We start from the raw sequence: 25,489 nt of genomic DNA, 5'->3' as shown, positions 1-25,489 counted from the left end.
GCACCACCTCCCACCCCGGCACTGCTGCTGAGGCGACATGAGGACACGTCCCAGACCCTCCATGGCACCACCAGCCCACGTCCAGGCTGCCCGAGGGTGCAGCACTGTCACCCCAGCACCGGTGCCCTGCGCCCCTAGCCCTGGGACACGCAGGCGTGCCGGCACGGGTGACAATTGCCTTCCCGGCACGCCGGGTCGATAACCGGGTGTACAAGGCCCTCGGTGGGCCGGGACGGCGTGGGGCCACGCCAATGGGTGCCCGCAGCGGCGGGAGAGGGAGGGAAGCTCTGGAGGCTCTGGTTAAACTGGAACGAGGCGCGGCATCGTCCCGCGGTCCCTGCCCTGGGGACTCTGACCCCGTGGGCCGGCGAGGGGAGCTGAGGCAGGCAGTGACGAGCAGCCCCACAGCCACTGGGACGGAGCCAGCGAGGAGCTGAACAGCATGGATCCCACTTTGGAGCTGGCAGATGACCCTAGGTGAGTGCTGGAGACCCCTGTGCCGTTTTGCGGCCGGGCAAATCCAACTTTTTGGAGCAGAATTTTGGATTATGTATTCCCTCTGTAAAGGAAGGGAGACGTATGGCGGTGAGGCAAGCCAGCCAGGAGACTGCTTGGACCCTGCGGGGCTCGGTGTCCCCGTGTCCCTGCGGCCCCGTGCAGCCCTCCCGTTCTGCTCCGCAGGTTCTCCCGCCCTTTGGTGGAGATGCTGATCAGGAACTTCAGCGTGCCGGCAGCCTGCTTCTCCCTGCCGCCCACCTCCCGGCAGCTGCTGCACCGTAGGTGGGGGGACGCGGTGGGGAGGACCCTCCTGTTGTCGCTGGTGGGAGCAGGACAGGGATGAAGGTGGCAGGGGGGCTGTGTCAAGTGCAGGCAGGGAGCAGCCCCGCTTCTGACTTCTGGGTCAGGGTCTTGGCCTCCCATCCCATAGTCCTACCTGCAGGGATGGGGATAGCCCAGGAAAGGCCAGCACCGGGGCAGGTGACATGGGACAGGGAGCAGCAGGGCAGAAGCCCCAGCTCTGGCATAGACAGACGTGTCCAGGGCGTGGCACAGAGCTCCCTAAACCTTTGGAGTGGTGGGTCGTGGGGCAGCTCCCTGCAGTAGTGGTCCCAGGGGGGACAGGACAGGATGAAGACAGCTTCTCACCCCTTCCTGGCAGAGCTGGACATGGCTCAACTCATCATCCTGGGCCTCTGCACCATTATGACACTGCTGTCAGTTGTGATCTATGTGGAAGAGGTTTTGTACCTCACCCGCAAGATCCGCTGCCCCATCAAGATGAAGACCCTCTGCTGGAGCAGCTCAGCCCCCACGGTGAGCTGGGCTGTGGGGGTGCTGGGGGGCATCACCCTGGGGGGGCCAGGGCCACCCAAGGGATGCCAGCCCACCAGAGTGGGGAGTGTCAGTGTGCCAAGCTTGCGTGTTCCCCAGGTTGTGTCGGTGGTCAGCTGCTTCGGCCTGTGGTTCCCGCGCTCCATGATGGTGGTGGAGATGGCTACCACGGCGTGAGTATCACCCACCCTGGGACAGGGGCACCACAGAGCCCACAGGGCTTGACCTGCCTTCCTCCTCCTCCCCAGGTACTTTGCTGTCTGCTTCTACCTGCTGATGCTGGTCATGGTGGAGGGCTTTGGTGGGAAGGAAGCGCTGCTCAGCACCCTGAAGGACGTGTCCATGGTGGTCAGCACTGGGCCCTGCTGCTGCTGCTGCCCCTGCCTGCCCCGAATCACCATGAACAGGTGAGGGAGAGCTGGAATAAACCTCTGCCCCTGGAGGGCTTTCACTCCCTGTTTCTGTTGGGCTGGAAGAGAAGTCCCTGGGCAAGGGACTTGGGGACCTCAGAGTGCTATTGGTCTCTCTTGCCATGCCAGGAAAAAGCTTAAACTGATGATGCTGGGGACTTTCCAGTATGCTTTCTTCAGGGCAGTCGCTGTCTTCCTGGGGCTGATCCTAGCTGCCGATGGGAATTACAACCCTGCTGACGTGAGTGCCAGAGCACAGGGATGGGCAGGTTGATGATCTAGACAGGAAGCCTCCACCTGAGCTTTGTCAGCCCAGTAATGTTTTCTGTGCGTCCCCTTCAGATTTCAGAGGAGAGCGTGGCCCTCTGGATCAACACCTTGGTTGGTGTCTCCACCCTCTTTGGGCTGTGGGCCCTCGGCATCCTCTTCCGGCAGGCCCGGCTGCATCTGGCTGAGCAGAACATGCAGGCCAAGTTCACCTGCTTCCAGGTGAGCCCCCATCCTGCCCAGATCCCTCCTAGGTGAGGGGCTCCTGCAGCACAGATGGGATGAGGCAGCATGAGGGAAGATGTTGGGCAGGAGCCACTGTTGGGCGAGAGCCCGGCCAGCTGTGGGACAGCAGGGAAGGTGAAGGGTGGGAGCTGGGCAGCAGCACAGCCCTCACCACTGGGGTGTTGGTGGTCGCAGATCCTGCTCCTCCTGACGGCGCTCCAGCCTGCCATCTTCAGCATCCTGGCCAACAACGGCAGCATCGCCTGCTCGCCACCCTTCTCCTCCAAGGCCAGGTCGCAGCGTAAGTCAGGAGATGTGGGACAGCTCAGTGCTCCTGGCTGAGCCCCTCCATCACGTAGCAGGGCATGAGGGGTGGGCATGGTGGATGCAGGCAGCTTCAAATGGCCCTTCTGCTCTTTCAGAGATGAACATACAGCTGCTGATCCCGCAGACCTTCATCCTGGCGGTGCTGACGCGGATGTACTACCGCAAGCAGGATGACAAGCCAGGCTACCAGCCTGTCAGCTTCGCACCCGCAGGCACCGACGTCAAGGCGTGAGCAGGAGGGAGAAACTGGGGTGCCAAGGGGCAGAGTGAGGTGAGGGGCTGGTCGACCCTGCATAACCTTCTCCTACTCCCGTGGTCCTGGGTAGCTGCTGGCAGCAGAAGAGACAGAAGGGGAAAGGGCATCTTGGGACAGAATGAAACAGTCTGAAACCTAAAAGCCATAAGCCAAGGGGGTCCATGGAGCTGCCTCCAGCCCTGAGGCTGTTGTCTAGCACTGAGTAAAGATAAATTTTTACTTGAGTCTTGCATTGGTGACTGGGTTCATATTATCTCTGCCTAGGCTGGGAGGCAGATGACTCCACACAGAGGGAGGAGGATGGAGCCCAGACCAACACAGCCATGACATGGGACTGTCATGGGATGACCAACATCCAGCTGTGACACTGGGCTCTGGGTGCTGCTGGCTGGGGTCCCACAGCCAAGGCAAGCCCACAGCAATGGTGATTTCTCCAAGACATTGGGATGGGTCTGGCCTGTCCCCTGGGCACATACTCCACAGCACTGGCTGCTCCTGAGAGCACAGAGGGAGCATCCACATCTGCCAGTCTGGGGCCAGGCAAAGGAAGGAGCCTTGAAGCACCTTCGTAACACTGTCAATTAGTTAATGCTGCCTTGGTCCAGTACCAGTATCTGCTGTAGAAGTGGAGATAGACATCAGGAGCAATGACAACGTGCAGAAACCACTGGGTAATCTTTTGACCCCAAGTGTTCATTACTGACAGAGGCACAACTCAAACCATGGTTTCAAATGAGCAGATCACGTTAAAAAGTTGCAGCACTTTCCAATGCTCTTGCTTCTACCACCATCCCTGGCACCTCTCAGCTCTGTCCTGTTACTGCTGTTCTCTACCATCAGAAAATCCTCTCCCAGGAGCACACAACCCCAGATCTACAGAGGAAGTGTAGACAGGGCTGTCTCACATGCGTAGATGCCTCTGGATTTAGCAGTGTCAAATTCCACAGCGTTCTTCACTGTGTGCTAGTAAGGTTTTGTTTTCTCACTGCACATTTTATTTCATGCTTAGTTCAAGCATGTCTCTTTTGAATGCTTCTTTTGAAGAGTGAGGGATGGGTTAGAGTTGTGCAGGACAGCCCTGAAGCAGCAGCACTGGGTGTATCTGTGGGAACAAGATGATCCTGAGGAACTTGGCCCGTGTTTTGCTGAAAGATCCTATTCCTGATAAAACATGACAGTGCTGGAGAAGACTGGTCCAGCAATCCAGGAGAAAACAAAACAAAGGAAAAAAAGGACTAGACTAGGATTTCAGTGTCCAATTTAATTTCAGTGCAAGGAGGAAGCAGGAATTATTGGTTACAAGAAACAGCTCTGTTATTCCAAGCTACACATAAAACCATGGCTGGCTTCTTACCAACCACTCCAGATTTTGCAGAGAGACCAAGTATGTTAAGGTCTCTACAGAACAAGCCACCATCCAAAACACCATTGTTACCCAAACTTACAGAACACTGTTGCATAACTTGTGTTTAAAACAGTAAGGCTCTAAAGCAGCTCGGCCTTTGTGATCCGGCTCAGGGAAGCAATGCAACATCCACACTGAGGGAAGGGTGAGGAAGGGCAGGTGGGGAAGAGGAGGGAAGAGACAATGTGGGTGATACAAAGGAAGTGCTCTACCACCCATAAACCAGGGGATTAACAACTGGCTTCTACCAAGTGACTGTTATTTGCTCCTTAACAGCTTAAAATCCACAGCAGCCAGCCATGCTCCTACAGCTGTGCACATCCCTGCTGAAAGAGGTCCAAGTGGCAGATTAGTGATCCCCAAAATACCCTTTCCCATACTGGTTTTGGCCTCAACAGAAGCACAGAACCTCTGTCAAGCCCTTTGGGCAGTGTGACAAAGGACCATCAAGATAAAAGCTGGAAGGAAGCTGCAGCCTGTTACTACCACAGGCCATCATGTATCCTGGAAGCACCACAGTGTGCAGAGCTTGTGGCAGCACTTCATGAGTTTCCTCCTTGCACATGCTGCTCCCCAAGCCTCACATCCTACTCTGGAGATGTCCCTGCGGCATTGCTGACTGGGCTCTGAGCTGTCCCCTGTTCCCAGCACTGCAGGACACAGGCAACTTGGCCCAGCAGCTCCACCCAGAGACAGTAGGTATCAGAGGCAAACCCTGACAGAAAAGCTCCACAGGTACATGACAGCAAGGCCAGTCCTTCCAGCACTGGCTGCAGGACAGGGTGCATCATCCTGCTCTGCTCAGCCAGGGGGAGTGCAAGTCTCCTTGGGGAGCCACAGGCCACAAAGCTCAGTGTGTATCACAGACATGACAACAGGCACAACTTCAGGCATGGACTCAAATGAGCATTATGTGTTTAAATAACCTTAAGAAGCTGCAGCACTCTCTGATGCTCCTTCCATCCTGCCCCACGGAGCAGAGTGAGCAGGCATGGATTTGTGCATGTACTGCACAAGCCAGCTAACTGTCACACAGGGCTGAGGCCCTTCACTGGGGTAGAACGTGCCCTTCATCCGTCCAGCTGCACACACTGACATGGGCAGCAAACTGGCTGTTTGCCCCTAGAGCAGCGACTTCATGGCACCAGTGTAAAGGACTCCTCCAGCCCCTAGAGCACAGCAACTGAAACACAGACCAACACACACAGAGCACAGAGCTGAGGGGCCGTTTGGACAGACACTAAAACGTGTAACACACCACAGACTGGGACAAGGAACTTCTCAAAACAGTACACACATTCATTTCCTACCTGGGCTCTGACACACCCAAGGAAATGCACGACAGTAAGTGCCCTGAAGCAAAGATTCATTCTCTTCTCTCCAACAGCAACTGAGGGCTCAATTTTAGCTCAGGATTTAGCAGTCTTGTTAAGATTAGCTGGAAAGGCCTTTCCCCTGCAGCCCCTCTATACAGAGCTGTGTATGCTGTGCACTTTATGGGGTGTGCCACTCTACAGTGCTGCAAGTCCTTCCCGGGTGTAACTCCTGCGTGCCAAGCTGGTACCCCCTGCCCAGCACGTCCTCACTGCGACACGCTGGGAAGCTCAGTTAAGAGGCACGTGAGCACTACAGGGGCTGCTGGATAGATTCCTATTGGCTCCAGCCCAGCAGGGATGTCTCTATTTCCTAGAAGCCTCATTACACCACTGCTTCGTGCGTGCTCTTGAGGTCATGCTGGTTGAGGAACTGAGGGGTCTTTCGTTTGGCAGCGGCACAGATGCTGCCTGGGGGTGGGGGGGATAAGACAGAGGAGCCGAAGGGAAGAAGAGACAGATGGGTCTTCCCACTCTCCCTCTTGCCTGGAGGTTTAACACGGGAAAGAAACCAAAAGAAAAGCCACGCTTGAGTGCTATTCTTTGCGCTTTTAACAAATATTTCCTTAAAATATAAAAACCATCTTCACCCTGGAAACCGCTAGAACGTAAACAATAAAAAGGGGATTTGGGGAGAAGAAGGGAGAGGAGGTTTGAATGTGCTTCCAGGCAGCAGCCCTTGCTAAGAGCAACAGGTGCCTCCAAGGCCCTGTGCTCACCATCAGCCCTGTTCCTATGGCTCTCTTGCTCATTTAGAGTTCCCCAGTGGGTCTGGACTTAGGATTCAGCGATTAGAGGTCCGCAGCAAATCCTGGCAGGTAGGTTAATCCTCTTCATCCTCACTGATGTCATAGGTGACTGCAGACTCGTTCCTGGAGCGGTTGGCAGGTGAGGAAGGAGGAGTCTTGGTGGAAAAGGGCCAGCGGAAGGAGGGAGATGGGGAGCGGTCGTGCGTGGGGCTGCTGCTGGGACTCTGCTTTGGGCTGATGGCCTGCAGCATCCGGCCCTTGCCCTCCTTCAGCATGTGTTTCTGGTGATGGAAGCAGGAGGACAGTTAGCATGGTTTACCAGCTTGTAATTTACTTACAGCCTGTGCAGCATTTTGAGTTGTGTCCCTTCAGTACTTTGTGCAATTTAAGAGCAGAAAAAGCCCCAGCATCACTCTGGGCTTTGGGAACTGCACAGTGTAATCACCACCCATTTTCAAGCACTTCTAACATAAAATGCCTGAGATATTCATCCAGCAGTGCAGGAAAGCCTGGCATAAACAAGTAGCAGACTCATCTCAGGCCCATGACAAAGTGACCACCATCCTCTTGGCAGCTCAGTGGTCAGCAGGGCACAAGCTGGAGTTTACAGACCAGCTTGTGAGACAGAGGAGCTTTTCACTCTACAATGTAACTGGCATTATCTTGTTGGCAATGGTGAGTACTCCCTGAAAACAGGCTGCCCAAGCCTGGGACAACTTGTCTGGAGACTGGCAGCACACTGAGCACAAACGCCAAACCTTTGCTCTGCAGACTCTGTAGAAGCTCTACAATGTCTGTTGATGTCTCCAAAATTCCCTTTCCCCTTTTCCCAGAGCAACTCCTTACCAATGCACCTTCAGGGCCAAACATCTCCAGGAAATTGCCGATGAACTCCCGGGACTTCTCTTCCCACTTCTGAATGAGATCAATACTCTTCTCTTCCACTTTCTGGACAAATTCCTTTGACTTCTCCTCTACATCCTTCACCCTCTTTTTCACCTTATCCACACGTTCCTGGAGGTGGTATTTTTTCTCCTGCACAGAGAGTGGTGGATCAGAAAACAGCTCACCAGCTTTGAGTGGCGACCAGCTCTGCTCTGTGTTACCACACTCAACTGCTGCTTGAGACTCAGCATCTCCATTAGTCTGGTGACACTTCTCCTTCACCTCCATGACACTTCTTCCCTAGACTGCATGGCAGACACAGCAGGGCTGTGAGATGCTCTGTGGCAGGCACTGGCACAGTACACAAAGCAAGACTAAAGCCAGAGATAAGCACTATCTAATAGGAGTGCATGGGAGAGGGAAATATTTATACAGCACACAGATTAGATTCGAGTGACTTGCTGTAGGTCTCTCTGCATATCACAACGGCACCAGTCTTTCTGCTGGGTGTTTTCAAACAGAGGCAGAGTTATGTGCCAAAGAGAGGTCAAGAGGTTACCTCTCCTATTTCATTCATTGTTGTTCAAAAGAACAGTATCTGAGTGATAAAAAAATGTTTATGACTTTACTTCCAACATCAAAAATATCTTCTGCCATGTATTCTTCCTGAGGGCTAGAGCTGCTCAGCACAGGATAAGGGCATGTTCTTCTGTCCTACCCAAGCACTGCTGCTCCTGCAGCTCCAGGAAGGGAACAGTACAGTGGAAAGAGCATCAGATTTTATCCTAAAAAATGACTCTACCCCAAGGAGGTGGCTGGGGGAAGAGGACAGAGATGAGACAGTAGCTGCTGTCAAGAACAACTCACTCTTCATTCAAGGTAACACACATTTTGCCACACACTCTCTCTCCAGCTCTTTCAATAGGTAAGACATCACCAAGACATTTCTGACAAGAGAGCAGTATTAGCAAACCCCCAGTTCCTCCAGAGAGTGTGTCCCTGAGGCAATTTCAGGGGTGGAAGAAGTCTAATTTCTACTCCAAGGACACTGGTTTGGTGTGGCTCTGCAGACAGGCCTTTCACTGGCACGTGGCAGGACTGTGCTATCACTAAACTAGACTCTCCTCACACTTTGCAAGACTCTGGCTCCTGCAGGTGTGGTGAGACCCACTTCAACTCACATTTATGAAGCTGACGTTGAGCTCCTTGGCCGTGTAGCCCCGCTGCAGGTTCCGTCTGGCGTAGACGTCGTAGTCCCGCACGATGCGCGTGATGATGTCGGACGTGGAGATCCCCTCAGTCCTCTGGGTCGGTGCAAACATGCCTAAAGTTGGGGAACAGGACCCAGGGCAGCTCGAGCAAGACACATGGCAAAAAGCTGCTGCCACCTCTATTAGGAAACAATCTCTCCCATCAAGAGCTCACTTCCTAACTGTTCTCACAACTTTGTCCTTAAATGTACAATACCAGAGTCATCCTTTATGGGACACCTAAGTAAAACCAAAACATGCCAAAACCCTGTCAAAATATCAGGTATTCCAATGAAAAGCTCTTCACTTTAGCTGGTTTAAATATTGACTATAATCCACTGCATACAGAGTAGTGTGAGGACAAGGACAGGACAAGGGGTCCTACAATTTAATGGATGGAAATATAGCACTCTGATGGCTGAGTTTGGACAGATATAAAAAAGCTGCACCCCCAGTGAATTTTACAGCAAACAGCTAGAGGTGCCCCTCAGCCAAGTCCATGAGACTCTCCATTTGTGAGAATCCCTAAGCCAAACCATAGTATGTTTTCAAGAGGTTGTTGTTAATTCAATCGAAATAACTAGACTGAAATTAGGAATTAATGCTGGGCCATGCTTGGGCTGGGACACAGAACAGTCCTAGTATTATGAAGCAAGGCCCAGAGCTGCTTCTTCCTGCCCCCAGAGCCTCCTGGGCAGACCTTGCTCCCAGAGGGGCATAATCTTGCATTAGAGAGGTACAGGAGAAACTACAGAAGATCTTTGTCAGGAAGCCCTAGAAAATTTGAAGGGGACCCACCTGCTTCTTTTATATGCTTATAGACATCATCACTGCCAGCAGAAGAGTAGGGGATGTCATCATGTGCAACAAAGTCGATCTGAAAATTAAAAAAGCAAGTCAACATTTTATCGGGAATGTGCAGATCTCCTGCTGCTGTCCGAAGATGGTAACTTTTGGCTCAACACCTCCACTCAGGGGTGTGAGAGAGAATAGCAAGACACTTCCCTCTGTTACAATACAATACAGAGCAGTCCCAAGTTCTCAGTGGCAATTGCCTGTGAATTGTAAACACACGACAGAGAGGAAAGAAAAGGCTGGGAATAAGGACACAGCTGCTTTAAGCTCCACAGGGAAATGGCTTGTTAGTGGCAACAAGGGTAAACTAAGCAAGCTCCTCTGGAGACTCCTTCACCTCCCAAAGCTGTTCAACAGATGTTAGAGATTCCTTTCACTTTATCTCACCAACTGATAAAAGGCTTTCAAGACAGCTTGTCTGGTCTCCTGTGGCAGGGAAGCTGATACATATCTAGGCTGCTCCTGCTGTAAGCAGGGAGTTGGACCAGACAGCCCCCAGAATCGCTTCCAACCTATGTAATCCTCTCTGTACTGCATTTCACACCTATCTGTAACCAGCACCAACTTCTGAAACAGCGAGAACCCTCTCAGGCTTTTTCACTATGTCACAACCTCTACCTTATTTTAACAGTACCTGCCAGCTCAGCAAATGCTTCTACACTCCCAAGAAACCCACTCAATTCCCATAACCCAGTTCATTGTATATTTAAGGAGCTTCAACAGAAATGGTTTGCTCAGGCAGAGGTCACCCCCAAGGATGTATTCTTGCTGTAAACAGAGAGGCTAATCGAAATTCCAAACAGATCAGATGTCACAAATTACCCTGTGCTCTGCCAGGAACTCAGGCGTGAGGGTCCAGGGCGCATTTCTCACCACCTCGTCCACATAGCGACAGTGCTGCACAGCATCGTAGCGCTCGTTTTCATTCATTACCGTGAAACCCTTGAAGTTGTGGGTCAGCTCATCACTGCAGACTGGAGAAACAGGCAGAGAACACTGAGTCTGAGCCATTTACCCCAGTCACTTACAGTAAAAGGAGCTTGCCCACACCCCTGCTGAACCAGGCAATGCCAGCAGCTGACAGAGGCTGGCACTGGTGCTTCCAAACCCAGCTCTTCCAGCCACAAAGCACCAGGAACAGGGAGCGCTGCAAGGCACTGAACTCCTGAGCAATTCTGGGCAGGCTGTTCACAACACTTATCAAGAAAACCAGACAACACAGAAGACAACTCTCCGATACAAAACAGCACCTGGGGGCCTGCTGGGAAGAAATCCGCTTTAAAAGCAATGGATGTCTCAGGCTTGGAAAAAACTCACTGCCTAAACTTCTGATTTTATAAAATGCAAAAGCACAGTCTAGCTCTTGGAAAGTTAAGTTAAAACAAAGGGGGAGTTCACAGGAAATCAAGTTAGCTTAATTATTATGTTCTATGAGAAAGCAAATATTGAGGAATGAGTTCTATTTGATTATCAGACTCCAAAGTAAACAAGGCATTACCAGTCTCACTGGTACTGGATGTATTTACGTTCTAGACAAACAGATGATAAAGAGTGGGTGAGATTGGTCCCTGCTTGGAGCTAATGTTCTCTTGGGCTGCAGCCTCTTGTCTCAGTCCTGGTGTAAGGGGAGCAGTTCATTGTCTTCCTCCTCACCAGTCTCCCAGAGGCACAGAGCGTGGTTAACACTCCTTGCTACTTAAACATGCTAATAGTTTGACCTGAAGTTATTTTCCTGCTTGTTGTACAGTGTTTATGTACATGGGGATGTCTTTCAGCCTCTAAGATTCCTAAGCTCTTGTAGGTTGGAGCAACCCTTGCAGCTCTTCTCCCTCCCTTCCCCTTCCAGACACTACTGTAGCACACATACCACTGTAAAAATGCTCTCAGCAATGAGTGAGAACTGTGATAAGGAAACAAACCACCCAGGGATGTTATAATCGTTCTGTGGCAGGGTCAGAATTTCACTTTGCTTCGCAAAGACACTGGGAGTTGAGAAGACCAGTTAAAGGTATTTTCAGTTCTCATACTTCAGCACCATTATGCAGCCTGACCAGGGGTCAGCTCCTGACAGACAACATGCACAGCCTGATGTCCTTAACGTGGGTGGAGGGACGAGCACAGAGGCACTGCCTGGACAGAAGCCCATGTACTGCAGCAGCCAGAAGAGGGGTATCTTTTTTCCTGTTATATTCTGGAAGGAGCCTGGCTGAAACACCTCTGCTAGATCACTTCAGGCACTCAGCAGGATATTCCTGGCATCATCTAAAGACCTACGACCTAACAGACAAAATGGGGAACTTCTCTTTGGAGAAAGATGGGCTCACTGACTTCCATGTGTCCAGGTACATGCCCAAGAAACCACTGTGATCTCCATGCTCCCAATGGGATGTGTTTGGCATTAAGCAATCTCCAGCAGGAAACTGGAGCTGGAGAGTGACTTGAAGGGCATTACAGGTGACACAAAGCAGCCATGGAGGGACTCATACTTTAGCTGTCTCATTCAAGAGTCAGATGCTCAATTATCCCTAATGTATTTTGATACTCAGATGTGCAACTCACCTGTATCTGTCACAGAATTGAGGGGTCAAATTAGAACAGCACAATCAACAATCTTTTCCTTAAGCACTCATTTGGTACAGGATACCTTTCTGCAAACATATCCAACCCTCAGTGTTTTGCAATAAGACTCCAGCAACATTTGGGACAAGTGTCTACAGTGAGAGCCACTGAGGCCACAAAGACAAAACCCCTGTATGCACAACCACAGACAGAGCTAAACTGTACTCCTGCAACAGCCAAAGTCAACAAGGTCACTCCTTACCTCCAACAATGAGGTATGTGTTTGGGAAGAGATTCTTCGCTTGCATCAAGGCCCGGGCATGTCCAGAGTGAAACAAGTCAAATATTCCATCAGCATAAACTCTGACGGGGCGATCCACTGTGCCAAAGGGACAGAGAGACAGCTGTGAATATGCCTTCCTGGAGAAGCAACTGCTGCTCATACTCACGTTTGAGGACCTTCTGAAAGTCATGGAGGTGTTACAGAATGCAGCACCATAGCCAGGACAGAATTGTCAAGATAAATGCCTGGCTCTCTGCCTTCCCATGGGGAAACAAATGGAGCAGAGCACAGAGCTGAAATACAACCACATTCAAAGACACTGAAAGCCTACCATGTATCACCCAAACAAGGTGAAGGGAGACCAAGGGAAAAGCAAACCCTGAACATTTCCCTGCTATGGAAATCCAAATGCAGAATTAACTGCAGAGGGGAACTGGCCCAAATATTTCACACGTGCCTGATTTGCTCCTGCCTGCCAGGATGGCATCTCAAGACCTTTACAGGATCCTCCTCTGCAGCCTGCTGCCACAGCCACCAGTCTGGTTGAGGTACCAGCATCAGTAGCTCCCCCAGACCCATGCAGTGTATGGCTTTATTCAAAAACACAGCTGGACTAGTCAGAGAAAAGCAGACACAATTCTTCTGAACCACTGGCATTATCTGCTAAATTCATAGAAATACTACTACTACTACTACTACTACTGAGGAACCAAAATTCCCTCAGGCCACCTCTGCGAGGGGAAATTGTAGCTCAGTTCTTTGAGGTCAGCACAGAGGTAAAGTGAGATAGTCTGCACTGCCATGTAGTAGTGGGAGGCTTCTGATCTTGGGACCACACAAGACCACAGTCCTCTTGCTGCTGGTAACCAAAAGCCACAGTCTTGGTATGTGACACACTTGGGAACAGCCTGCTGCTCTCTTAGCCCAGTTTAGACAGACAGACTGAGAGGAGTGGTGAGCAGAGGCACACCAAACCTGCAGTGAAGACGGGGCAGACAGAAGACCTAGCAGGAAGCTGAGACCCCATGGGTCTGGGCAGGGCCCTGGAGGCACCCAGAGACAGAGCTCAGGAGGCAGCAAGAAGAGGAGTTGATGCAATGGTCAAGGCTGTTAAGTTCAATCAAAGCAGAGAGGTCAGCTTGAGGACAGCCTCTTACAACCATTTTTTAGTGGTTCTAAGACCTCAATCTGAAGATGCCGGGAGGCTTTGAAGAGCCAAGGAATTGGAGATCTGCAACTGCAAAAGTTTTCTGTATGCTGGAAGAGAGCTGGTCCTGGCTGACCTTTGTGAATGTTCATTCACATTCTGGAAAGTGGCTGGGACATCCTTCCCTTTCCTCCATACCTGCAGCGGCTACAGTCCCTGAGCACAAACATGAACAGCAACAAGGAAGTGTGCACTGTATTTTAGTGCTGGCAGGCAGGAGAGCCACCACTGTTGAAATCAGAAACCTTTGTGAAAACTCTGAAGAGTTTCAGCAGGGAAATTAATGCAGACTGTAAAATACACTGGATTTTCAGAACCTCTGGCATGAAACCACAGCCAGGTCTCAATCTGAGCTGGCTCATCTCTCAGCAGCAGTCAGGTAGATACAAGTGCAGCATTTTTATTGTCTCTGTAGCCATAACAGAGAGGCTAGGTAAGACAGCACTGTCTGCACACTCTGTTTGGCAGAAGAGGGCAATCATCCTTCAGGTGTCACTTGTGCCTCTACCTCCCCTTCGCACTTGCAAAGAGAACAGCGTTTCTCCCAGGCTGGTTTAGAAAATAAAAGGACACGTTTTTGTTGTGAGGCTGGCCTGTGGTGTTTAATGACACTGACTTTAATTCAAATCCAGGCTAGAATGGGACATTCTGGACAAAGATATAAATTGGTTTTACTTGCCCGTTTCAAGTTTCAGAAAACATGACTTTTGAAGTACTTAACTTTAAGCTACCTCAGACAAAGTAGTACAGAAGTGTGCAGTTCTGTAGCTCCAAGGGTAGTTTGGTCTCAGAGATATCACAGTTATACCCACACGCCCCAAACCCAACATTTATACAATCCCCTTCCAGTCTGTGTTCTTACTTACAAGGGGTCCCTCTCATGGCTTCTTCGTATGTCACTCTGATGTATGGCTTGCTGTAGTCGATCTCCACTTCGTCTGAGAACGGAGCTGGTTCCCTCAGTCCCTAAACAGCCAGGGAAGTTTCACTGTGAGAGTGCAAATGTGAGGGCAGTTTACAGTGGCAGCACTGACATTACAGTGTCCTAGTCACTGGGTGACTCACTGTGCCTCTGCACAATTCAGGCACGTGTACTAAAAGACTAATCAGTGTAAAACCTCAAAACAGCCCTGCAGAGTGATTAGCCTGAGTTTAGAGAGGAAGAGAGAGAGAAAAGAAGAGTTTAGAAGACAGTAGTTATACTGCACCAAGAAAATCAGAGGCTCAGAACTGCAGCAGCTAAACTCAGGCTTTGGCAAACAGCAATTTACAGCAGCACAAGCCAAGCTTCAAACCTCACTGTCACAGCTCCAGCTGTGCCCTCTCTGGTAAGACTCTGCTGTGCCTGAGTGCTTGTGCTGTGATGTACAAACTGTAACAGCTCCTGGTACATGAACGAGCAGAGGAGCAATACCAACCACAGCACTAACTCCCTGTGTGTTGTCACCATTTCTGAGCCATACAAGCGAGACAATGAGTTTGATCTGTGGCAGAGTAACTCCCAACTGCTGCAAGAAAACCCCTCTAGCCTGCTAGCTTGACCACAGCAGTACATTTAATCAACAGCTGAAGTCCAGGCATCATTTCTGGTCTGCTCTGAATGGAAACGAAACATCTGCCCTTCCCATAACAAAACAGCTCAATTTCCTTCTAGCTGGAAGGTGTAGGGCTGAAATGGACATCTTGTTCCTGAGTCAGAACACTAGGAAACAAGTTTGCAAATCATTACAATACCGTCAAGCTGAAAAAGGCTAATCCACAGTTTCCTCTCTGGCTTCCCGTCCCAGTGCAGAATCCTGCCACAGTGTCCAGCACCAGTGCAACCAGAAAAACCGCAGCTATTCTGGTCAGCGTCATTCCTTATTAGAGTGCTTATAGTGAAGTGCACAGGAGAACAGCCACTGACCACTACATTCAAACAAACCACTACTACTGAACATCTCCACATTTCACACAGCACCTCCACTACCAGGATCCTCACTGTCAGATAAAGCCTGCAGGTCTCTCCTATCATCACTGCCATTACGTCTAGGACTGCCATATAAAACTGGACTCTTGGCAGTTTAGTTGGCACACACCTGATATGAAGTTAGGAATAAAAGCACAGAAAAACCGTATCAAAAATTATCAGAGGAACACAGAGAAATGTCCTCAAAAGGTCCTGCCAGACTCTTGCCCTTCCCCTGCAGGGCCAGTGAGGGTCAAACTCAACCTGATGTGCACAATACAACAGGCTTATGTGTCAGCAGGTTTGTTACCACCATCTGCTGCTGAGCCCTGCTGCTTCAGGGGAACATTCTGCCAACAGCTGCTTAGTTGGGAGTGGTAAAGGCTTCAAGGTAATCTCACAGTCAGGCAACACTATTACTCTTGCTATAATAAATAAAACTTTTGCAAAAGGAAGAAAAAAGGAAATCTTTCACCAGGAGAACTGTATTTGCCCTGTGGCTAAAAAACAGGCAGGAAGCTTAGAAAGTGGCTAGATATTACTTGTCTTGTGCTGTTCGCAGATGCTTTATTTCTAACACAGGAACGAGAGCAACTCAAAGAGCAAGTGACTCCTATGGACTAATAAATAACCTGCACACTTCTCTTTCCTTACTGAAATACGTGGGATCTTTAAGAGGGACAGGGTGGGTTTTGGCAACAGTCAAAGACAAAGGTTCTGTGGGATAAGCCACACAACAGCTCAAGCCTCCATCTCCAGTGCCTGCCTCCCCAGTTCTCACTTCTGGTGCTGCTCTTACTTCACTACCACCTGTCAATGCTCTGGGACAGGGCTGAAGCCCTCCTGAAGAGCAAAACATTGTCATTGAGGAGGAAAGCTGCAACACATCACCAAGTTTTGCCAAGGACCATGACCCTGGTATGATGTGGCAGGGATGGTAGCTGGCTTTTGACAGAGATAAGGAAAGAACAACCAGAGCACATGTGATGCACAGGACAGCCCAAGGAAGAGGGCACAGAAGAACTACAAAAAGCCAATCATTGCAATATTGTGGCAAGGACAAGTTAAAGATAACCCTTTACAGTAGCATTAACTGGATCAGACCCCCTTCAAAAGAGATCCCACTGGCTTTAGCTACTTAAAGCCGTCCCCAGGTTGATCTAGAAAAGAAATCTTTTTGGTTGGTTGTTGCGTTTTTTTTCCTGGACACTCCCAAAGTACCAGCAACATAAATGCTCCCTCTCTCCAGACCAAGAGAATGAAATGAACAGTGATCTTCCCAGTGCGTGAGAGTGTGGATTCAACAGATCCCTTCTGCAGGTGCTTACAGGCCTCAGACCCTCCTCCAGTTCCATTATGTGCTTCTTTGGAGTATTTCTCCCTCCCAGTGGGTCACTTAAAACCCACCTGTGAGAAATGCCTGCTACTTCTCCATGGCTATCTAAGTGCATGTCTGTTTGGCTCAGCTTAAGTGACAAGCCGGACACGCCACAAAAGCAGCTTAGTGATGCTTGCCTCAGACCTAATTTAAGTCCCTGCTGTAAGTATGTTATTAGTATGAACAAAGGAAGATTCCAAACTGGATTTGCAAGAAGAAGAGCTATTGTCATTTGCTTCTTCTCCCCTGCCCCCTCCTTCTTTTCTCAGTCCACAGACAAACCACCACCTGTATCTTTTTGCTGTTACAGCTCAGTGTCCTCATCTCACAGGCTCCCAGAATTCTTATCTCTGCTTACTTACGAGTGAGCGTCGGGACATTTTTGGAGGGATTCCATCCAGCTCTGTTGCCCCATTAGGGCCTGATCCATCTTTTCTTCTCTTTCGGGAATTCAGCCTGGAGGAGGTCGGCGGCTCCATCTTGCCAAGCACGTCCAGAAAGAACTGGAACAAAATGAAGGAGAGGGAAAAAAGAAAAAAAAGAAAGGAAATATTTCTCAGTTCTTCCAAAGCAGAATCGGTCAACAGCAGGCAGAGTGTACAGAAGGTCAGTGCAAAGACACAGCCACCTCACAAGGGGCTTAGCCAGTTGTATTCGGCATCAGCTGCCAAGGCTTGACAAACAGTGCCTGGTGGGAATACTGAATCATTTAATGCAACTCAGAGCTGTTCTGCAGAGAGAAGTGTGCAGCAGTCAGCTGGCTGGAGAGACACAGAAACAAGGGTTGCAATGCAAATTATAAATCATTACTACGAGGTTAATTATGCTATTTTCACATCTGAAAGGCAACCGAAGGCTTATGGCATGCCCAGTCCACATTCAGCCCTCCTCCAGCTCTCATTTGGATTCTTTACCCTTTACATCCTCCAGGGCAGCTGGTGGGTGTGCTGCATCCCTGTACAGTCTTGAAGAGAGGAAGGAGCAGATCTATGCAGAAGGACAAGGGTGAGGGAAGGGCTCACAACTTAAATGAGTAGCTGGCTTGCTGTTTGCTTTGTCGTTTGTGTAAGACTAAGCTGCAACTCCCCAGTGGGGACAGCCCACCTTGGGATGGCTGCCACCATGTTCCCCTCTTGTCCCTTGTCCCCACCGCAGTGGTGACTCAGCAGATGGGGAAGCAGCTGCTGACACATTAGGCCACACTTACTTCTGCCACTTTATGTACCAGTTTGCAATTAGTGGTGGTTCAGCTGAACTGCTTCAGTGATGAACAGACAGACACACCACCAATTTGGGACAGAAATTGTGACAATTGTAAGGAAGGATGTTATCTGGGCTTTAAGCTGGAGTCACTGAACCTTTCCAAAAGGGCCTGGAGTGTTAGTAACTCCAGCTTCACACAGCTGAAGCAAAAATAGGGATTTATAGGAAGGCATGGCAGCGAATATTCAGCTGCTGAAGGAGTTAGAAACGGGTGCTAGATTTGCAAAAACTAAAAAGCAGCATTATCTCCCTTGTTGACTTGAAGTGTGCACCTCTCCAGCACAGCACATAGCACTTCTGGCCTGCTATTCCCCAGAGCAGCATGACCCCTCCGCCCAGGAACGATCCTTAGGTGCGTGCCTCAACTCCCTAATAACAAGAGTGGTTCGGAATTTAAAGCATCTCCCCACCCACATGCAGTGGGCGTGCTGGAATGTTAGGTGGGGCAAGTGCAAGGTGTGACAAAGAGCAGATGCCCCTCTGAATAGCACTTTTTTCCTCAGCAGAGGGGCTCTGCTGAGTGTTCTACTTGGGATGAGCTGGGACTGTTGTCACTAAGGGCCACTGGCAAAGCTCCGCTGTTCGGCAGCCAGGAAGGGTGTGCTCTCTGAAAGAGCTGTTAAGTAGCAGATTTAGTGATCGGACTTACTCAAGCACACATGACTCGAGGTTAAGGAATGCTCCAAAGCAACAAGTAAAAAGCAGTTTAACGAGATGCAAATATCTCTCCTTCCCCACTGAGCATCAGCATGATGACACCTTATGGACAGTTTTAGGGTCAGACACAGCTGAACTCGTTTGGGGCTACTTACATGTAAGTATCCCTGGCTGCTCTGCTAGGCCTACCACAATGTACTAAGAACAAGAGAAGAGAATCCTAGCTCAGTAGGGAGCCAAAAAAATAATGTGGAGAAGATAAAAGTGACAGTGAAGAGCAGCCACAAGGACATTGCAGAACTGTGTGACCCATCCAGCACTCACTCCATAATGCCTGTGAGTCAAGCTTGCCGTTTCTCCCATTCCAGTAATTAATTTACTATTTCCTGAGAACAAACATATGGGAGGGTGCAAACACAACCTCAGGCAAAAAGAGTTTGCAACCCTGAGACCCAAGTCTTCAAACATTTAACTTTCAGGCAAGATCTGTGCTATAAATGCAGCATGTTTAGGAGTGCCTCTGTGAAAACACAGGGTATGACACACATCATTCTTATATTTTGCAAGGTGTCATCTTGCAAGCACACCCTGCATCAGTCATTTACCACTGTGGTTCTAACAGAAACAATGAAGTTCACAAACAGCAGCAAACATCTGTCTCTGGTTCAAGTAACCCCAGACTTCATTGAAACAGTGGGGGAAACAGCAGCTGATTTTTTTGTTATTTGGTTAAAATAATTTCACTGTGCTTCAAGTCACCTGTTGGTCTCCGACCACTTCCCTTCCTTACCTTGGGAGAGAATTAAAAGGTCTGTTAATGTGCTGAATGCAGACATTCTGAACCACTGCCCGGCAAAAGATCAAAAGCAGAGGCTTTGGCGCTGAAGCACAGATGTAGCAGCCCCACACATAACCAGGTGAAGCTCTTCCCACGTCAGCCTGGCCCATCAGAGCAACCACACTTCTCTGCACACAAATACAGTCTCTGCTGAATTAGCACCTTGCTGCTAGGTGCAAATCTCATGGTTAGCCAAAGAACTGCAGGTTACAGCACAGGGCAGGCACTGTCCCAGCTCAGGAGAAAACTCCAACAGCTTCTTCCAGCTCCTCCCACACCCAACCATCTCCTAACTTTTCCATTTCTCAGGGTATACATAGTGAAATGATGGCAAACAACAACTTAAGGTAATGGATTCCAACTTGAAGGATTCTATTTTTCGCTGTGCATTAAATCAGCATCAGCTGCACAGCAGCAGCTGCTCTACCCGATGTACCAAGTGAGAAACCAGCTTCAAGGGGGGGATAAATATGCTCCATCTGCTCTGACCTTACAGGTTAGATGTTGCTGAAGTAGCCTCTGCAGTGTCCGGACAGCTGGGCTGGGCACTTCATGAGTGACACAGCTCTGTTAATTACTCAAATTAGTGCAGAAATGAAACAGTAATTTTACCACTATTCAGAACTTTAAAACCTCTGTCCTGTGGCTAGTGCATTTCTGGGAAGTCCTCCCATCACCAAACTTGTCTTCATGAAAAACTGGAAACACACCACACCTTACTGCAATAAACCTACTAATCTTAGAATGCTTCATTTTGACCCAAGGGACTAAAATAGCATCCCAAACAATTACTTACCAACAGTGGGATCCAGCATCTGTAGCTGAGCCTAACACATGAGGACATGGCTTTGCTTCCCCAAATGCATAAAACACTGCCTGTTCTAAAATTAATTACATTTGCAGCAGATGGGGAAGAGCAAAGAGAAGATAACTCTCAAAGCTCATTCTGAACGCTTCAAGATAGAAACCAAGCATAACCAGAAGAAAGAGCCGTGCTGTAAAATATTAACATTGTTCTATTTTAAGGTGTCACCCTCCTGCATTATTGAGTTCATGGCTGAATATGAGAAACTGCTCGCAAGGAGAAAAGCTGGAAGTGCCCCGTTTGGGAAAGCCATGGGCAAATCACAGTCTCTGCACCACTTTATAAGACACTCAGGGCTTTTCTTCTGAAACGTATTTCTTTGGTGCATACTGAATCAAAGAAGGGCCTTGCATCACCTGCCAGCTAACTCACTGAGAGAGAGAGAGAGACCTGCACAGGCTCAGTGAGGAGCAGTTGACTGCCAGATGGGGAAAGAGTTGCTTTCCCTGTCAGGGAATCACTGAATCCCACTGAAACACAGCCACTTCTGTGAGAGGAAAAAGGACAAGCACTGATTACTAGAAGAAAAAAAAATGTACAGGCAGGGAAGGAATTTTAGACTTCTCCTTTAGTGTCAGTTAACTACACCATCATCAGAGCTGGAATTGAACCACAACACCAAAGTTAACACCTCTGGCAGGTAGAAGAGGTTAGAATAGGCACAGTAAATCTTCCTGCTTAGCCAAAGCCTTATCTCACTGTCTGCATCTTCACGGACAGTGCTGATGTTTTTTAATCTCTGTGGTGTCAGAGAACTCCAGCCTCACACTACACCGGAGAAGCAGTCAGATCTTTCTGCACCCTAGGAACACTGATGGCATGAGGACCTGGCCCATCTGCCTTTTGATCTCCTGAAGAACTTGGAGAATATTAACTGCAAACCTACATCAGTAGCAGGATTTCTTCTGCCACTTCTGCTGCTTTTCACTTGCAGATTTACCTGTGAAGCAAAATAAATGCTGCAACTTAAACTGAAAACGAGCTCACTGTAACAACTCAGTAAATGCTCCAGCCCAAGGCTGCTGGAATGCCCAGCAGGGACCCAGAGGAGCTGGACCGTCGAGGCCCTGGGACACCCACAGCTCCCCGGGTGGCACTGCCTGCTCCAAGGCTGTCCTATCGTCCCTCTGAACTTGGGAGGCGTTGGCACAGTCAGATGTGACTGTCATGTGCTGCTTTGCCTACAAGATCATTGCACTTTACAGGAACAAGATATTTCTCTTCTGCTGACTCATCTGCAGGCAATACTACTAAACTTTGCACTCTGCCAGCTGTCTGCAGAGAATTGCCTTGACACATGGACAGCATGTAAGCAAGAGCCTCAGGGAAAAGGAGTAAGTCCTGTCACTTCACATAAGTCCCTTGCCAGGCTATAAAGTACCAAAGCGACCCTACATTCCTCTGCATTCCTTGACCATAGATGAAAGAGAATCCTTTTCCCCCTGTTCTCCCTCCCCTGCAACCCCCAGTCTCCAATTAACCTTACTGGTGTGTATCCCTGTGGAGATCTGTGGAGACACAGAGACCTGGGAGACGTTAATGACAGAAAGCTCATCATGGATCTCTCTTCTATCAGTGCTTAAAAAACTTGCCCAGTCTCCAAAGCAACTTCATGCCCAGTCCAGGCTTGCCAGGCCCAGCCCTGTCCCAGCCTCCAGACTCAGAGCATCTGCCTGGAAAGAGAGTGCTGCTGACTACGACCCAGCCTGCTCACCTCCAGACAGACTGTGACGCTCCCCACAGTCAGCATCTGCTCCACCTGGATGGTCTAAGCCCTTGTGCCCCTTATAAAGGTTACTGCAGCACCTGGCAGAGTCCTGTCCATTTGTAAAACACAGGCTGCTTCCGCTACTTTGGATGAAGATCAACAAAAGCAGCTGTCCCGCAGTGTGTTAAAAGCCACATGAACATATAAAAGGGATTCTAGTTCAGCCGGTGACACACATTGGTCCAACAGCATCCCCACCTTTGCTGTACCTGCTAAAACAACCCCCCAGGCCTTGCATCCCCTACTGGTCCAGGCAGGCTGGTGACATTTTCTCAAGCAGAGTCTGAGTAGGTAGAAGCTCTGGTACCCATGTCCTGCCATCGATGGAAAGATGCTGCTTCACACCAACAAAGTCCCAAATGGTGTAAGATAATTCTGCCTAACCACAAGTGAAAACAGTTCAGCATGGTCACCTAGATAGTGTTGCTAAGTAATACACACATGAAAAAGAGAAACTGCTGTCAAGACCTTCTCTGTGAATTCACAGCCCTTCTGGGTATACCATAACCTCCAGGCACTGAGTGTCCCGACATGCGACAGCCTCTGCTGGGTGAGTGAAGCAGCAGAAATAGGGTTTATGCAGAATACCAGAAGAGATACTGTCAGGGACAATGAAGTATGAGAACAGGTGGTCATTCTGACCTGACTTCTGCATCATTTTGTTTTTAGGGATTTGCAGCAGAGCTTTTTGAGACTGGAGATGTAAACCTCCTTTAGTAGGTTTACACACCAATTCCTTACTGCAACAGTTATTGTTTGTTGCTCTTGGTACAGTGATTTCAAGAGACTTACAATGCAGACCTTGCAGTGAGAAACTTCAAAATCAGGAATTTTAGTAATTCTATATATACAGCAAATTTCTTTGGGAAATAATGCATGGGTATTTGTCATCTGAATTTCAAAACCAAATACAGTGGCTTTCCTCAGGCCCCAGGGTCCTGCAGATGGAAACCCAGCATTACCTGTTTCTGACCACCCCAACCTTTGCCAGGGTCCTGGTGCTGCAGCAGCACAGGGTGTGGACAGAGGGAAGGCCACCTGCAGCATCCTGCACCTCCCTCCACAGCGAGCGAGGACAACAGAGGAGCATCACAGCTCTCAGAATTCCTGAGGACTTTTAAGTCCAATTACAAAACCATTAATCAGTGAGTGCATCCAGGACTTCGGTGGACACAAAAAGCGGGTTAGAGAGGACGTGTGCCTACGCAGCAGCTGGGTCACACCTTCCTTCGCCGCAGCCAGGGCCACCTCCTCACTGTCCTCCCTAGGCCTTGACTGTGTCCCCTGGGTGGGGGGATGTCCCCCGTAGCCCCCACGCTCCAAGCCCTGAGGGTGCACCACAAAAGTTTCCCACTGATCTGGCGCTGTCTCCTCTCAGCTGCCAACCCTGCCATCTCGGAGGATCATGCCCGAGCCCCGGCCTCTGCCCAAGCCCCCACAAAGGGGACGCAGCGCATCACGACCACCCCAGCAGACACTGCCCACTTGCCCATAGCCAGTGTTCCACGTCCCGACCGACCAGCACCTCCCGACGCGCCCCCCCAGCCTGTGCCACGGCTACCACGCTGGGAGAGGGGCCCGGGGAGGGACCCCTGACCGGCTCCACAGGAGGAGCGCGCGGTGCCCTCATGTGCCGCCAACCCAAACCCACCCAAAAGCCGCCGGTGCCGTGACAGGCTCCGCTCCCTGTCCCCTGCACCCAGAGCCCCCCGCTGCCGCCGGACGCCCCCCTACCAGCGCGCCGCCGGCCGCCGCCGCTCCGCAGCCCAGCCCGGTGAGTCCGGCCCCGCCGCCACTCCCGGCCCCGCCCCTCTCCCGCCGACGCCAACGGGGCGCGGGCGGAGCCGCTGCGTGTCCGCCCGGAACCACGGAAGGGACCGGCCCGCCGCGGGGAAGCCGCGTCCCGGGAAACCGCGCCTGGAAGCTCCGTTCCGGCTCACCACGGTCCTGCCCCGCGGCTCTTCCTCTCACAGAATAATATCCTGAGCTGAAAGGGATCCGCAGAGATCATCCAAGTTCAGCTCCTGGCCCTGCACAGCACCATCCCCAAAAGTCACACCAAGTCCTGAGAGCCTTATCCGAACGCTTTTCGAGCTCTGGCAGGCTTGGTGCCATAACTACTTTCCTGGGGAGCCTGGTCCAGTGCCCAGCCACCTTCTGGGGAAAGAACCCTTTCCTGATATCCAACCCAATCCCCCGCCGCAACTTCAGGCCATTCCCTTGCGTCCTGTCACTGGTCACCACAGAGAAGAGATCAATGTCTGCCCCTCTGCTTCTCCTCGTGAGGAGGGGAGACTGTGATGAAGTCTCTCCTCAGTCTGTCCAGTGTATGGATGCATCCAATGTAAATTACAAAGGTTCTGGAACGAAGCAGCTGCCCTGCTGTTCACACTGACGTGCAGTGCCTCAGCAGTGGCTCGATCTTTCCCCAGGGAAAATACAGCATCCCTTATGTGACCCATGCCACAGCCAAGGGTGGTGAGGCTGAGTGATTACAGACTCAGACCTGCTCACCTACTTTGCACAACACCTTTGTGAAGAAGCCATTAAACCCCTCCAAAATGGAGCAGATGCAAGGCGAAACATTGTGATTTAATAGCCATGACTTTATAAAAGCATCAAAGTGAGTCTGAGGTTGTATGTACCATCTCCGGGAAAAATGTTGTGTGGAGGGCTTTGCTGTTCCCCGAAAGTCACACTCCCAGGCTGTGCACAAACTGAGCAGCACTGTTGCATCTCTCTGCAGGTTCCTTAACGGGTGACAGCCACAGGGAACAGCAAAGCAATCAGAGAAGTCACCTTCTATTTCCCACCAGAGGAAAAGGAGAGGAAGACGCATTATCAAAATATTTAAAACTAATACAATCAAGAACCAGTGGTTCTCTATGCCTCCAGCATTGTGGCTGAAAGAGGGATTCTAGAAGATGCATCGTGATTTTTTACTTCCCTGGCTTCCAAGAGCTGCATGGGGAGGGTGTGTTCTGCTCTAAGTTAGTGAGGGTGGGATTTAGGGTTCATCTCACCCTGCTTCAGCACTCTAAAACCCATTCACGCCACTGGAATGGTTCAGCTGTGCTTGCTCTGTTAGCAGAGAGAGAACAGGCACCACCACAGAGCAACTCAGCCTGTCTTCTGATGGGCACCCTAAGGTGTACTCTGGTGGCACCCACTCTCTCAGGAACCAACCTGGTCCTTTAACTTCTGGGGAGATGAGAAGCTTTAGCACTCTTTTGCAGATCTACTGCAGCCTTTCCGAGGCTGGAGTCCTAGCAAAGTTGGTCTCCAAACATCCACCCTCATATTCCAAAACAATTACAGAGGGATTGAGAAACCTCTGCAGTGTCTGCTGAAGAGAGTGAGGAGCAATGATCATTCACAGCATCCACGGG

At 50.2% G+C, this 25,489-nt stretch overlaps 2 protein-coding genes across 4 annotated transcripts; one reads left to right on the top strand and one right to left on the bottom strand.

Moving 5' to 3' along the window:
- The first annotated feature begins 313 nt into the window (after positions 1–313).
- SLC51A (solute carrier family 51 member A) lies at positions 314–3,041 on the top strand. Of its 2 annotated transcripts, none has more exons than XM_069024818.1 (9): positions 314–477; positions 682–776; positions 1,160–1,314; positions 1,432–1,505; positions 1,581–1,739; positions 1,872–1,983; positions 2,085–2,231; positions 2,430–2,535; positions 2,657–3,041. In XM_069024818.1, the coding sequence occupies exons 1-9, from the start codon at positions 443–445 to the stop codon at positions 2,791–2,793; spliced, it is 1,020 nt and encodes a 339-aa protein (XP_068880919.1). In that variant the 5' UTR covers positions 314–442; the 3' UTR covers positions 2,794–3,041. The 2 variants fall into 2 exon arrangements, with proteins under 2 accessions (XP_068880919.1, XP_068880920.1); XM_069024819.1 differs by having other exon boundaries at positions 568–776.
- A 1,017-nt stretch (positions 3,042–4,058) lies between these two features.
- Positions 4,059–23,895, bottom strand: PCYT1A (phosphate cytidylyltransferase 1A, choline). Of its 2 annotated transcripts, none has more exons than XM_069024425.1 (9): positions 23,835–23,895; positions 17,072–17,212; positions 14,250–14,349; positions 12,156–12,272; positions 10,157–10,308; positions 9,278–9,356; positions 8,411–8,553; positions 7,191–7,379; positions 4,059–6,625 (listed from the first exon to the last, which is right to left on the bottom strand). In XM_069024425.1, exons 2-9 carry the CDS (start codon positions 17,186–17,188, stop codon positions 6,419–6,421), a joined length of 1,104 nt encoding a protein of 367 aa, XP_068880526.1. In that variant the 5' UTR covers positions 17,189–17,212; positions 23,835–23,895; the 3' UTR covers positions 4,059–6,418. The 2 variants fall into 2 exon arrangements, with proteins under 2 accessions (XP_068880526.1, XP_068880527.1); XM_069024426.1 differs by lacking the exon at positions 23,835–23,895 and adding an exon at positions 23,752–23,767.
- Between the last annotated feature and the right edge of the window lie 1,594 nt (positions 23,896–25,489).

This window comes from Aphelocoma coerulescens, chromosome 9 (genome assembly GCF_041296385.1).
Source record: "Aphelocoma coerulescens isolate FSJ_1873_10779 chromosome 9, UR_Acoe_1.0, whole genome shotgun sequence".
Classification (NCBI taxonomy): Eukaryota; Metazoa; Chordata; class Aves; order Passeriformes; family Corvidae; genus Aphelocoma; species Aphelocoma coerulescens.
This window is presented reverse-complemented; position numbering and strand designations above follow the sequence as displayed.

Coding starts and splice junctions, on each gene's coding strand:
- SLC51A (XM_069024818.1), top strand. CDS start 443: ATGGATCCCACTTTGGAGCTGGCAGATGACCCTAG. Junction 1,984..2,084: donor GGAATTACAACCCTGCTGAC/GTGAGTGCCAGA, acceptor CGTCCCCTTCAG/ATTTCAGAGGAGAGCGTGGC. Junction 2,232..2,429: donor CCAAGTTCACCTGCTTCCAG/GTGAGCCCCCAT, acceptor TGGTGGTCGCAG/ATCCTGCTCCTCCTGACGGC.
- PCYT1A (XM_069024425.1), bottom strand. CDS start 17,188: ATGGAGCCGCCGACCTCCTCCAGGCTGAATTCCCGAAAGAGAAGAAAA. Junction 8,554..9,277: donor TAAGCATATAAAAGAAGCAG/GTGGGTCCCCTT, acceptor CCCCAACTTTAG/GCATGTTTGCACCGACCCAG. Junction 6,626..7,190: donor TTGGCCCTGAAGGTGCATTG/GTAAGGAGTTGC, acceptor TTCCATCACCAG/AAACACATGCTGAAGGAGGG.